The sequence below is a fragment of the Conger conger genome, chromosome 3, assembly GCF_963514075.1.
Source record: "Conger conger chromosome 3, fConCon1.1, whole genome shotgun sequence".
NCBI lineage: Eukaryota > Metazoa > Chordata > Actinopteri > Anguilliformes > Congridae > Conger > Conger conger.
In genome coordinates this window covers 22,817,847-22,832,875 of record NC_083762.1, presented here as the reverse complement: position 1 = coordinate 22,832,875, position 15,029 = coordinate 22,817,847, and the positions used below count along the sequence as shown (strand labels likewise).

General features: G+C 46.4%; 1 protein-coding gene across 3 annotated transcripts in view; it reads right to left on the bottom strand.

Annotated features, from left to right (window-relative positions):
- Positions 1-3,089: 3,089 nt before the first annotated feature.
- The window catches only part of atrx (ATRX chromatin remodeler), a 43,716-nt gene continuing 31,776 nt past the window's right edge, over positions 3,090-15,029 (bottom strand). For all 3 annotated transcript variants that reach the window (XM_061234614.1, XM_061234615.1, XM_061234616.1), the window contains 5 exons: positions 10,447-10,596; positions 6,706-6,819; positions 6,063-6,158; positions 5,539-5,667; positions 3,090-4,450 (listed from right to left, as the gene is read on the bottom strand). In XM_061234614.1, the coding sequence (XP_061090598.1) occupies positions 4,214-4,450; positions 5,539-5,667; positions 6,063-6,158; positions 6,706-6,819; positions 10,447-10,596 (726 nt within the window). In that variant the 3' untranslated portion in view covers positions 3,090-4,213. The remainder of the gene's footprint in view (positions 4,451-5,538; positions 5,668-6,062; positions 6,159-6,705; positions 6,820-10,446; positions 10,597-15,029) is intronic.

Genomic DNA, 15,029 nt, shown 5'->3' with positions numbered 1-15,029 from the left:
TCTACATTTCCATACTTAAGGATGAAAGCCCATCTGAGAATTTTTTTTTCTTTAACCTTTCTCTTTGAATTAGCATTCCAGTGGAATGCTGCACAGCACTTTCAAAGCGCTCAGCCTCTCTCCAGAGATCTCCGCACTCTGATGATGTAAAGAAAGTGCTCTTGGCCCAGGGCACCTGCAGGAGTGCTCCCTTTCCAGTTTGCAGACATATAAATCAAAACTGCTGGCTCACGCAAAGCGATAAAAGAGTGACGGACAGTAAGGGACAGACTGGTGGTGAAGCGCTATGAATCATAGTTCAACCCCATTCCCAGGCTTTTGTTCTCTCAAATAATGATTTGGCAAACTGCTGGACGGTCAATTTTCCAACTCAACTACAGGCGAGGGTAAATATCCCCCTTCAGTGCCCCCAACTGCCATTCATCCCAGTAATGGCATATTTATGAAATTATGTGTTTTATTTTAGCTAACCCCACAATCCATAAATAATTTCAATATTTGATATTACAGCAAAACAAATAAAACTCACCCAGACAGCCTCTGAATGTTGTAGAGTTCACAAACTTGTGAATGGCTGTTGAATTGCAACCCCCACCCCTCTCTTCCACATGCATACACAAGCTGCTCTCAGATCAGTGGTGCAGGGCGTGGGGGTGTGGGTGTAAGCCGGTACTACTCACTTTAAGTAGTTAACGCAGTACAAATCAGAGCCTAAAGCAAGGATGGGATCAACATTTCAACATCTGCAATAGTTGTAATGTTTCCTCTGCTGGACGATTTTCTGCAAGCTGCAAACGTAGGCTCCCAGGAGAGGGAAATGGAAAAGAATAAGGCAAGGGGAAAGAAATTCCTGGCAACCACAGAAACGAAAACAATATTGGGTAGAGAAAAAAAAAACTGCACATGAAAGATCAGGGGAGGGGAGTGGCCGGGGGGGGGGGGGGGGGGGGGAGAGTGGGGATGAGATAGTCTTGTGGTGTGAAAATTGAGAAGGATCCAGAGAAGACATCTGAGCATTGCGTTCTATTGCCAACAAAGTGTTTCACAAACAAAGAACTTAAATCTGAAAGATATCGGTAATTGTATAGTGCAACAATTCATTATGCGCCTGATAGATGAAGAGAAAGCTACTAGCTTGAGTCGGACAAGGCCAGACTCAAGATGATCTCAAAAGGTTGATGAACTACTGAGCAACAGCTGTCATGACACCCCCCCCCCCCCCTCCAAAAAAAGGAACGCTACATGTAAGAAGAAATGAGTCACATTGTTGAATTCCATGGTAACAAAGTCATGCCTTCACCTGCAGCTGTGCACCAGCTAGTCTCAAGGTTTTGCCCACTATATTTCATACCAAGACAGAAAGAACAGAAACCGTAACAAATAATGAGCAAGGTAGGGGCACTTATGCGAATTAGGATAACTTGATAATATTCACCGCTTTCTTAGACACTGACCATGTGGACTGTTAGAAGCACTCAACACTTCTTTCAGCTTTTGTCCCCAGCACACCCCAGCAAGTCCTATAACAACATTTCTATAATGTAATTTTCACTTTTAGAGACTTTCTGGAGGCTCGGTGTACTGGCTTTTCCTCACATTCAGGCTTCCCAATTTTTTCTGGGGTTCATGGAGTGTATTCGGGAGAACACTTTTCAGGAAGTAAACTATACTGTTTTTCGGAGGTGCCATATAGAGGAAGAGACACAATCATCTTTGGGTCCTAGTGCAATAATCTGAGAGGATTAAAGGGCCAAGGGCTTTTTCTTACAAGGGTAGTCTTACCACACTTCCGTAGTACTGTTGGAATAGTATGGAGGATATTTTGGACAGTCCGTACTATATGTGGACCATACATATTTTTAGGACACAGTAGTTAGGAAGCCACAAACACGCAAAAACCATGGCAGTACATAGACTCAAATTTTAAGTGACAAACTTCATAGAAACTTTGGCTACTTAACTTTCTCATCCAGCGTACTCAATAGTGTGGCTGTTTCGGACATGGCCAAGAAAGGGAAAAACTAAGCAATTGGAATGTACCCCAGTTTAATTTTACAACAGTTAAAGAAAGTTATTTTTAACTCCTTGCTTTCCGAGTCCTTTCATTGCTACAATCGGAGGACACAAGAAAGGACGCTAGCACAAAGGAATGAAGGAAACATGTATCAAGCAAATGGAATGTCCTTACACTTTCAAGACACTAGAACACTAGACACGTCAATTAGACATGGTAGATGGGGATACATGGATCCACAGGTCGACCTTGTATACTTGACACGCATTCCAAAAGAATACGCTAGAAGGGTGCACACTCATTTAACAGCTTAAGAATCCTTCAAGGAGCAACTAATGGGTTGGAATATCCTTAAAGATGGTGGACCTTGATCAATTTCCAGGTCAGTCGAGGACTGAGGAGAGAAGGATGGATAAAATTAGTGACTGGGAACGAGCCCTTTTATCACACTTGCACACTTGGCATGCGCATTCTGATGAGAAAGGCGTGTTCCATTTCTTGGATAATCAAGTGTGCAGGGTGCTTGATGTGTACTTTATCCAGACTTATGCTAAGAGGCATTTAGTGAAGAACAAAGACCCGCAATGCACGTTGGAGATGTTTATTGTTGTTGCCAGCTTATATTTACTGGAGAAAAATGCCAATGTAAGGAAGTGGTATTACTAAAAGTGACTAATGCTAGCAAGCTTGGTAAGTTTGTCTGTGGTTAAAAGGCCCACATCAGGTTTTGCATAGCTATTATCAGCCACTAATAGCAGTGTAACTAGAATAAATAATTTTAAATGGGGACCAAGGAACAAAAAGCGTGGCCCACTGGTTTAAAAAATCCCAGCCCTGAAATCTGGTCATAGATGTTCAAATTAATTCCCAAAACCGAAATCAGAAAATGTGATGAACTGCGTTAAAAAAAGGTGTAAGCATCATTGAAAATGAATTGCATGAGATCATGCGTATTCCAAGACGTAGGACCAAGACAGCTCTGAGTAATGGATACCGGCGAGTCTGAACAATACTGACTAAGCCTTGGGAGATGTCTGAAAAGGCCTTCTAACAAATGTAAAAACCACTTCAGAAATACGAGAAAACCAGCCTTTTGGTCACTTTATTAAATGTAATATTAAATACGTATCTAGTAAATAGCAGATCAGATTAATGGCAAAACAAGGAAGTGTATTTGCTAACATTGGTAACATTCTTGGGAAGGATAAAAGTTCCTCTACATTTCTTAATTACACCTTGTGCAATCTGGGGGGTGCACACCCTCCCAGTCTCCGATAAGTGAGGTCATTCCTCAACACCACACATCTACGCTTGTTTAGCACTGGTAAGCGAAAATGTGCAGAGAAAAACAAAAATAAAACACAACACAAGTGGAACAAAAGATTAACAAAAAAATTTAAAAATAACAGGATAACATTAACAGTACCCACAGTACTATGACTAGGCACACTTTACAACAAGAACTGGAAGTTACAAAAGTCCAGATAAATCCAGCAAGCAGTTTGAACGACACGGGCATTCCATATCATGATTAAGCAACAACTAGCATAACTGCCTCAAAGCATAATACAAAAGAATAAAAGATGGTATCCAACACTTTTTTTAATTATAATTTTACAAGATGCTCATAAACTTCTTATAAGGCCATAATTTACGCAACTAATTATTTTATTTTCAGGTATTGGTATCAGGTATATCCTGGAGAACCAGTTATCATAAAATTGCCGGTTATAAACTGATTAAGGACTTCATTAAGGGGAGAGGGTTGTTGCTTTAAGGAGGCAAGATAGTCAAATCAGAATAAACAAGCAATACTGTGGTCCCACTTAAGTGTAGTTAGGCTTTTATATTATACTTTTATATACGGTATAAAAACAACAAAAACAATTTATTCAACAGCCCTCCTTAAAAGGGAATTTTTATGTAAAGAATGATGCAATGCTTAAAAGCATTTGGGGAGAAATTGTTTTGTTATGTTTTTTAGCATTTTGAAAATACCTTGAAAAATGGGAATAAAATGAAGAACATTAAGGCTATATATACAACAACTTCAAATAAAATTGCAAGACCCCTTAGCACCATCCTCTGATGTTCTTGAATACTTCTCTTGGTGGGGGAAGCCGCAAAGAGGTGCTAAAAGTGGATTGAATCGCTCTGCCAGTCCAGAACCCAGATCCTTGAGCGGGTGTGTCAGACACGTCAGTTGCCCTTGGAGGACCCCGGGTTTTTGCCCAGCTGCATGTTTTGCGAGGCCACACCGGGCAACATCTGGGACATCTGCCCACCAAACTGGTACATTCCCAACAAGTCTATCTGGGGTCCCATCATGCCATTCTGCAGGGCCAGTTGGTTCAGGAGGTTGGCCCGGTTGGCCATGGCAATCTGCTGCTCCTGGACCTTCCTGTTGGTGATCACCTTCTGGACGTACATCATCAGCTGAAGGGACAGGAGGACAGGGTGTGAGAGGGACAGAGGCTGAGACAGAGAGAGACAGAGAGAGAGACAGAGAGAGGGACAGAGGCTGAGACAGAGAGAGACAGAGGCTGAGACAGAGAGAGACAGAGGCTGAGCCAGAGAGAGACAGAGGCTGAGACAGAGAGAGACAGTGGCTGAGACAGAGAGAGACAGTGGCTGAGACAGAGAGAGACAGTGGCTGAGACAGAGAGAGAGACAGAGGCTGAGACAGAGAGAGAGACAGAGGCTGAGACAGAGAGAGAGACAGAGGCTGAGACAGAGAGAGAGACAGAGGCTGAGACAGAGAGAGGGACAGAGGTTGAGACAGAGAGAGAGACAGAGGCTGAGACAGAGAGAGAGACAGAGGCTGAGACAGAGAGAGAGACAGAGGCTGAGACAGAGAGAGAGACAGAGGCTGAGACAGAGAGAGGGACAGAGGCTGAGACAGAGAGAGAGACAGGGGCTAAGACAGAGAGAGAGACAGAGGCAGAGACAGAGAGAGACAGAGGCTGAGACAGAGAGAGGGACAGAGGTTGAGACAGAGAGAGAAAGACAGAGGCTGAGACAGAGAGAGAGACAGAGGCTGAGACAGCGAGAGAGAGGGACAGAGGCTGAGACAGAGAGAGAGACAGAGGCTGAGACAGAGAGAGACAGAGGCTGAGACAGAGAGAGACAGAGGCTGAGACAGAGAGAGACAGAGGCGGAGACAGAGAGGGATAGAGAGACAGGCTGAGACAGAGAGAGAGACAGAGGCTGAGACAGAGAGAGAGACAGAGGCTGAGACAGAGACAGAGAGAGAGACAGAGGCTGAGACAGAGACAGAGAGAGACAGAGGCTGAGACAGAGAGAGACAGAGGCGGAGACAGAGAGGGACAGAGGCTGAGACCGAGACAGAGAGGGACAGAGGCTGAGACAGAGAGAGACAGAGGCTGAGACAGAGAGAGACAGAGGCTGAGACAGAGAGAGACAGAGGCTGAGACAGAGAGAGACAGAGGCTGAGACAGAGCGAGAGGGGCAGAGGCTGAGACAGAGAGAGAGGGGTTCGAGCCGATGTGATCCTCAGGGCTTACCGTCTGCTGCTTGTTGAGTACGTCGCGGTACATGGCCTCCCTCCGCTTCATCTCCAGCTCCACGGTGGACTGCCGGCCCAAGGCCATGGACTGCACCTGCACCTCCGTCAGGCTTGGGTTCTCCTTCCACTGCAAGATGGTGCACACCAGTTACATTCTGCCATCTTTCCACTCACACTACTGATGGTTATGTGTACCACACCAGCAATGTCGTACCACTGGTATGATCTCATCAAACCATCATCGTTGACCTCTGCCAAACGCAGTTCTAGGTCAACATTCATCCAACACCTGCCCTGGTCACTTCTAATTTTCACTCTCCTGCTTTCACCTGGCCTGCACAAACCTCTCACCCTTCACTAGAGTCGAGTGTCTGCCCCCCATCAGCCCTATCGCTCAATCTGTGCGTCTCCCTTCATCAGTGCCGTGCTCTGCTTTTCCCCCCCGGCCCCTTTGGACCTCAGTCCACACTTGCGTCTGCCTCTCAAGACCAAGGCCACAGTAACACTCTCTCTGTCACTCACCACTCGTGAGATGGTGTCCTCCAGGGACTCTCTTGGGATAGTCTGCAGGGCAGATGAGGCTTCCAGCACCTTCTGCCGGCCTTGGTTTAGCAGGTCCTGTCATGCAGAATTGGAAATGGGAAAGAAAAGTTGTGAATTTGTGAAATGTATACCATCAAATTATCAGGAGCCTTGGTAACCTGAGAAGAAAATGCATGTATGTAAGGACTGACTTAAAATTCATCTACAAGAAGCTCAATCAGAGATCAACAAGAAATTGGGAAACCAAACAGGATCCAAGGACAACCTCAGTATAAAGTCCAATCAAAGTCCAGATATTTCACCATATCAGAAGCCAAAACTACTTCTATGACGGAACCAATCTCATCTCATTCCATTTAATAATAACAAACAAACATGACTGCAGTTCACCAATACACTAAATATGAATAAATCTATGAGCAGATACATAAACGTGTACATATTTATACATGCATGTGCCTGTGGGCACCCAAGTATTTATGGCTGTATGTGCGTTTTAAAATGTAAGTATAGAAGTGCCAACTGCCAATTGAGGAACAAATGGTCCGGCCACAGACGCATGTCGGGATTAGCCATGGAGCTTTGGAATGCAGGGGTATGAACCACGGTGCTTATTGCTTACCTCCAGCTGCTGGTTACTCATGGCGGCCAGGGCGGCTACATTGAAGGACATGTAGTTGGCGGCGCCCATTCCCATATGACCGTAGGCTGACTGGTTCGCCCTCAAAGACAGGCCCTGGAATACAAAGGTAGGCCCTCCGTTATGATGAGGAGGAGGTGAACAATCTCACAAGACCACTCCAACCAGGCATCGTCTCATCCAGTGAACATTCCTAACACCTGCATTTACATTTTCCAGTTTTAAACACAAGTTATTTATAGGCACATCTCTCACATCTAGACGAGGAATCCTAGGATTAATTGCACCTCCTAACGATACAATGCAGAGGAAACTAAACGACTCCTTTACCTCAACTCAGTGTATAATATGTTATGTTCAGTACGCTGGGACTGAAAGCACGATGCGGTATCAGAATTTCACTTATGGCAACACAAGCCCACAGCCGTCTGGCAAACTGGCCGTAACGCTCCTCCCACGGTTTCATCTGTTTACCTTCAGTAAACACAAAACGTTCTCCTGTAAAGGTCACCGAGACAGTTGTGCTTGCTCGCAACGTAGACTGGACCACATGCAGTGCTGCTCCCTGAAGTGAAGCCTTCCTCTGTGTGTGCATGCATGTTAGCAGGTTATTACTTTGCACCAGCAGTGTCTCTCGGCCAAAAGAAGGTGTGCAGTGTAATTAGCGGAATAAGTCCGTATGACTTTAGTCATCAAATTTTTAGTGTAGACTAGTTCATGAATAACTAAAGTTGAAAGCAGTATTTTAGGTTACGTGAACTGCATGGCTCAAGTTCTCCTGTGGAGTTTTATTTATCTGTAGCTCCACTGTTAGTCTTGCTAACCTTTAACAATTTTATACTCAACTATTAGTCTTTTTTAGTATAAAAATAAGTTTCAGGCAATTAACTGAAATGGCAAGCCCAGCAAAATTCTGGCCCTGTGGATCCAAGGGCAAGGCGGCTGTTCGCACCCTGTGCAGTGTCAGCCAAATTGTCTGCTTGCAACTGAAATTGCTTTTCATGATTGCTTTGTTAGTTTTTTTTTCATGATTTAGATGGAGGAGAAGGGGTATTTCGTACCATTTCTTCTCCTTTAACTCCATTTGATACTGAACACGTAAAAAAACCTCAAAAGCTTACAAAGTTATGAAAAGAAACAGGATGGTGGAGTAGCTAGTCAAGGCTAGGCTAGGCTACCATCTGTGTTGATCAGCCAGAATGTCTTTTTTTTTTTGTGAAACCTGGCTGGACAAAACCAAGTTGTTTTGTTTTCAAACTTCCTATATTGAAATCAGAAATTCATCTGGTCTGGAGTTTGATAGGTTTTCTGCAACCAATTTCCTTCCTAAAATTTTACGGGATAAAAACGTCCAAGTAGCTCCCAAAAACATGCAATTTCCATCTGAGCACTTTATTTCTTGTGATGAAACAGTAGCCTGACCTACTTCAACACCCTTCTGATCCATTTTTCCCAGTAACATAATATCAATAAGCACACATTATATTGAGAAATCATTTCCACTCTTTGTGGAGATACTGCTCGAAGTACAATGGGAAAACAGTGGTGTGGACTGTTATGACTACTCTCACTAATAAATGATACTCATTAAAGAAACAAAAAAATATTTTTTATTTTTTGGTTGAAGCTTGAAGCAAGCCAAAGTTCTCACTACCCCTCCAGATTGAGACTTTATAGTAGGGCTGCATATGGGGCCAGGACACGGAGGGGAAAAAAAGAAAGAAAAAAGTGGCAAGGGTAGAAAGAAGCCATTGTAAAACCGAAATATTGTTGCTCCGCAATAAAGGAATTCTGTTCCCTTTCAAACGGAAGAAAGAGGAGGAAAAAGGAGCTTAAGATCAGAAGAGGGGCCCGAGAGCAGAACAAGAGGTTGGAAAAATAATAATCATTAAAGTGAATTACAACAGCGAGCAGACTCTAGGATTACACCGCCTCTGTGGACCGTGGAGCCCGGGTCCCACGCTGCAACCAGTAATTCCCCTCCAAATAAACTCCATTAATTAGCCGATGACATGTTGGGCTTGGGGGGCAGGACCCATAGCCTGTCCACCCCACCCGAGTAATCTGGACACAAAAGTAGGAATCCTGAGTGTGGTTCACAGGGGTCCAGTGTGTAAAAGGGGGTGAGCCCAGCGCCTTGCCTCGCCCCGTCTACCCTGCCCGCCCACTCTTTCTGCTCCAAACCTTCATGCAGCCGAAACTGACAGAAATAAAATCACACTTTTAATCGCCAGCGTTCCTCTGGGGAGATGAGTTCATAAGCTGAAAAGCAGCCGTTTCATTCCATGCAGTTGGGCCATGAATAAAGGGCTCCAACAAGGAGCTCTTGACAAAGTCCTGGCAGGAGATTTTGGTACCGATTTACCAAGTTTTGAAAAATTGATGGAGCTTTCCGCTCACAGAACCTTCTGGCTATGCACAAGACGAGTTTATTTCTGAAATAAATAGTTTATTCATGAAACGAACATAAATTTCTACAAGGCTAATGGTAACGGACAATTTGTTTAAGAGTGGATGACTGACATCTATAAGCATGGCTTTCCATCTAAAGCCAAAACTGTACAGGAATGACTACTAGCATCCAGACAGTTGGCAGGAAAACCCGCCTAGTCTGCCATGCAAGTTGGGTTCTACATGCAAAATCTTGGTTGCCTGTTGGCAAACCTGTTTTAACAGCTAAGCCAATGAGAGAGCACAACAGAATTGTGTAGCATGAGCCTTTATGCCAGGTTAACAGTGCAGCAGTAAAGGTAAGGGCACCACTTTCAGAAATTTAAAGCAAAGCAGGCAACTGTGATCTATCACGAAATTCAAAAGTAGCGGCGAATTTGCAAGGATTATAAATGGACACCCAACTATAAACAGACATACGGGTGGCCTAGTATTAAGGTTTCATAGGCCTCCATTTGCACAAAAAGAACTGAGCAGTCTAGTTAATTTACTAGTGCACTAAAATGATGTGCTGTCTATTTAAAAGCATGTGACTTTTAGACAGGCTATTAAATTCCTTTATGGCCAGGGTTCAGGGGAATTGCATTCTTATTTCTGAATATTTAGATTTGTAATTTGAAAAATGTCCTTTCCACCACATTCTGCATCCCCTGTGATGTGCAGGGAGGTCTAACTCCACTGCCAGTGGAAGTCAGAGCCACGCCCGTGCAGGTCTAATTATACCCATTATGAAGTGCAGAGGTGAACGCGGGGAGTCAAAGCTGGCTGACCCAACACAGCACCACTGCATTCCAACTGAACTATCTGTAAACAGGGCTGCAAAAATATGGCATCACGCTGAATGTTGCCTACACCCTGGACTCCTTTCACCTTTTTGTTGATGCCAACCCTGTATAATTTATTGCTGAAGGAATAAACTTACTCACGCAGTTACACGGCATGCCGAAAACAGTATTTCGTGTATTGGATGACGAGAGAAAACCAGCCAACCATGAAATTATATAAGCCAGACTGATTTGTGCCCTACTGTGGAAGAATGCCGGGATAATGACGGAGGAAGCCTGATTCAAACTGTACAGTGGAAGAGAGGTATAGGTGAGCCAGAATGGTCCTGGCTGTACTGAGAAAAGAGGAATAAATGAGCCAGGCTGGTTCTGACTCTACTGCGGGTAAGGGGCCAGTCTCAGCAACTAGAGTGCTCGCAACAACCGCTGATACACAGACGTTCGGAGCGCCAGGGCGCGTATTGCCGACGACCCGGAGGTAACCAACCTTCTTCTCCGCCTCGTACTCGGCCCAGGCGGCCTTGCGATCCTCTTCGCTCAGGGCCTCCTCCTCTTTGTGGTCCAGGAGGGAGTCGTGCTCATGATACCCCACGATGTGCCCCTTCAAGCTCTGCAGCATCTCTGCCAGGAAGGGGTCCTGCAGGAGGGGAGAACGGGGGGAAACAGGTTACCATGCGCCTTTTTCACAGCTCACACACGGCATGAGGACCTACAAGAAAGGCCCCATTCCTGAACGACACCAGCCAATTATGCAGACAACAGGCAGCACCAGCTCAGCCTTAACCCCACACGGACTAATTGGGTGAACACGATTCTGTCAGCAGATCTCAGGAATAACTTCTACCCCAAGACCTTAGCAACGGAACAACTGGTATAAGGTATGCTATGACAGCACTTAAAGGCCACCCCCCCCCCCCCCCCCCCCTCCCGAAACGAACCCCAGAGAGTAGAGACCGAAACCCTAACCCTAGCCGTTGTTTGTTTAAACTAATCAAAAACAAAAAAGTGCAAAAATAAATTCCCTTAATCCCATCAGAAAATGAGTAATAGCAAAGCAGCAGCTGGTTTGTGCTGGAAAAGGCCAATCGTTACCCAAGCGCCATCCCAGTGCCCGAGAGTGGACATGTATGTTTCAGAGGGATCTGGGGAGGGGGGTTTCAGAGACCTTCACGCAACTCCGGTTTCCATGACAACACTGTTATGGAAAACAATACCTGGATAAAACACAATTCTCGGCCGGCCCCGGCCACACAAACGTGGTTCAAATTACTCTCCGCGGCATATGTTTGCTTTTCTTTGTCTTGCCTTGCCTTTACATTAAATGGACCTCCGCAATCTGGAAACGACACCAGCGCGCAACGTTGTTCTCCGCATTCTTCAGGGCCTCGGCCTCAAGCCCGTTTGATCTCCCTCTCTGATTGAGGAGTGACAATGATTTCATGGGCAAAAACAAAATTAATCATTAATGTTGTCAAAAGTAAAAAATGGGGGGGAAAGAAATCCAGGATAGAAAATTAAGGATTGATTACAAAAGTTGCCTCGCACCAGGCTTAAACAGGCCGAAAATAAACACAGGGCCCAACAGTGGGAAACCGGATCCTTCCCCATGCAGGAGGACTGTGAACTAACCAGATCAAGCTCTATTTTCGGGAAAACGGAACACAAAAAGATAACGTGGCAGAGACAGGTAACAATAACAAGAGTCAGGCGTTCGGAGTTACGAGAGGGGCTGTAATGAAGTGCAGGACAACAGATCCCCACGGTATTGGGGCCTTCTGAGTAACTGGGTTTGATGGCTGGAAAATAAAAACATGTGGCAATAACGAGTTCAATCACTACGAGCACGGCCCACCCCTCGCCAGGCCCAAATTACAGACGCACACCCAGTCAGCCTGGCTCGCCAATTAAAACTTGAAAGGGCTGTTTCGGCCAGCTGAGGCAGCTACGCTCCGCACAGCCAAGGAAACGCTGTCAGTGAAAACAATATTCCGATGGGAACATCAGCCAGGCTGCATATGCAGGAGAAGTGCACATAAACCCCCCCCCCCCCCCCGAAAAAGAAGTGTTTACACCACACGGCCAATTTTTAAAAAAAGCCATTATACACCGTTTCGTTACTTCTAGAATAGTGTGTTCTTTAATCAGGAAGGAGGCACTTTGATCGCTGGGCCATTGCTTACACCTCCTCATAAATCCGTTTGAAGGACTTTCTGGTTTTAAAAGCACGGCTCGAACCTGAGCCGAGCATCTGTGCCTTATCTGAACAAGTGGTCTCGTATTGAGCTTTTAAAAATGGGTCACATAGCGCCCGGGGGGGGGTTTGGCGGGGGGGGTGGGGGGTTGGGTGGTCAAATGACAGAGGAGAGGGTCCCGCGAAAAAGGGGAGCACAGAGGGATCCTAATTAATCTCTCTCCCCCGGCTCGCAGGGTGGTCCGGTCTGTCGGCGGACAGGCGGAGAGCATGTGCATCTCGAGCACCCGCCGACGGTAACAAGAACCCGCGCCGGAGAACCGTCAGCCCGCCCCGCCGAGCTGCAATATGGCAGGAGGGAACACTATCTCTCCTCTGTTCCCCGGGTTTAAGAGCCGAAGGGCTGGGGGCGGGTGGCCGGGGGTTTAATGGCCTGAATGAGAGAGGGAGAAAAGAGTCGTCGTCGGTGGGGTGGTCTATAGACCTGCACGGGGCCCCAGGTGAATGGCTTTCCCTCCCAAGTCCCCAAAACACGCCTCAGAAACCTTTCTCCTATTCCCCAGCCCATTGGTTCGCCCAATGCAACTCAACTATAGAGAAGGAGGCGGGGGTGACACTCATACAGTAAACTGCCACCAAAAGAAGCTCTTACAAAACCGGGCCCACCCCTGGTACCGTGCACTGGTCAGACAGTGAGCTGTGACAGATTTTTTCCAGAAGTGGAAGCGCATTCCCCCGAGGAGCTGATGTTCTGAAGAGGAGTGGCTGTTGGAAAGTCCCGCTGGCGACGGGGGAGCGGCCCTGCGCACCGGGGCCCCCCGGGAACCCGATAATCTTTCATTCTCACTCCATGCGTCACGTTGGCGTGGCAGTCGCGCTTAATTAAACAGAGGGCATCCGAATGATCTATTCACGGAATGAGCGCTGTGCTCCAGAGACAACAGAGCAGCACTGGGAGGGACTCTCTCAGGTCAGCTGCACTGCTACAGGGGAACACCAAGTCTTGCACTTTGTACTCACTAATATTTTCTGACAAGCATTTCACATATACAACAAACAACAAACAAGCCATCTAAAAGGTTTTTTTAAAGGTCACGTCGTTATTTTTTATAGAAATTCTCATTCCTTCCTTTTTCGTTCTGCCTAAAATACGTTATTTTAACCCTGTCTAAAAGCCAAAGAAGAAAAACTACTTTGAAACGAAAGTATATCGCAGAGGCTTAATGCAAGTAAGAGATGGAAGGGGGTGAAATATACGTGCACACGCACACACAGACAAGCGCGCACACGCACACACAGACAAGCGCGCACACGCACACACAGACAAGCGCGCACACACATGCACACAGGTGCCTGCACCAAAACCTGGGTCTCTCCCAAGACGCAGACCTTGCCAGAGACGGTGTGTAATGCGCAGGTGTGTTAACCATAGCAACAGCAGGAGGAATGTGAGGGGGGGGGGCAGATATTTGCAATACCTAACCTCGGCCAGTTAAAACTGAGTACAGCTGCACACAAATTATACACACAACCTTCCTGCCCTTACTGTAAACACTTCCCCAGGGCGAGCGCCGCGTGTTCGGCAGTGCGCCTCACAGCGCGTTTCCCGGGGCGACGGGGCTCCAGGCTGGCGTTCCGCACCGGACCCTGAGTGACAGCACGTTTCCAGTGTCGTTAAGAACATGATGACAGAGACCCAAGTGAGGGCAAACAGGCCACTCCAGTCAAAGCGGGGGGTCTACAGCGCTCCCATTTTAGGAGCATTAGCTCCTGAAAACTGATGTGCGCTAACTGGAAGAATAATGCAGTAGTACATCTAAAATGGATACATCAATGAGCTCCTAAATTTTGTGATTTAGGCACATGAGCTGTTGCAGCAGCATATGCTTGTCGCCAAGTGGAGGCTTTTCTTTAAAAAAATGTTTTACCCCTCCGTGCCCACTAAAAGAGCCCATGTCCTAGCCCATAAAACGCACACAATCACCTGGCCGTCATTTCACGACACAATGGATTCACTGTGGATTGTCGATCAATGGGCCGATCATTTCTCACCGACAACTTAGGGGAAAATATGCAAACTACAGCACCCACTATAAAGTACAAAACATCGTTTAAAAACCCAGGTAATCATGCACAAGAAGTCTATCAGGCGTCTTACAGGTTGGTTCCTGCGTGGACTACTGCTGAACACTGATGGACAGCAGCTCGCCGCTCAGACTCTGCTGGCCTGCAGAATCAGTCCTCTGGCCCATAAAGAGCTCCACATCTGCACCCCACTGCCCCACTCTGTCATGAGCAAAACGTGCCACGCTCTTTCGTGTGCAAAAAGATTCTCAGAGGACCATAAAGACATTTTAGAGGGCTTTAAATAATGACCGCTCATCAGGTAGAAATATACTTATATATATATATATTTTTTATACAGAGCTCCTTTGAAACTTCAGAGACAGAGCGGTGAATCATTTTAACAGATGGCCCTCCATGATGTCTCTTCGCGTCGGGTTTGTTTGGGTGAAAGGAGGGGGGAACGAGAGACCGCTTCAGGGAATTCGGCTCTCAAGCAGAGGTCAGGTGTGGCCGGGGGGGGGGGGTACTCTTCCCAGAATCCACCAGGACTGAAACTCAGATGAAGAGCGGTGGGCAGGAGAGAGGCTGCAGAGTGTGAGCAGGGAGTCGGCCATTAAAGGAGAGCAGACAGAGCTCCTCTGTGACTGCGTAATCCCATTACCATTACCGGGACAAATCTGTGCACACTCATTACTGGGGCACATTTTTCCCACCCAGATGGAGAAGCCGAGCTGACCTTTACCCCTGCTCTGGGCTCACGCCGTGGCCACCATCAAAAGCTACAGTAAGTATGGATGTAAGAATGGATGAAT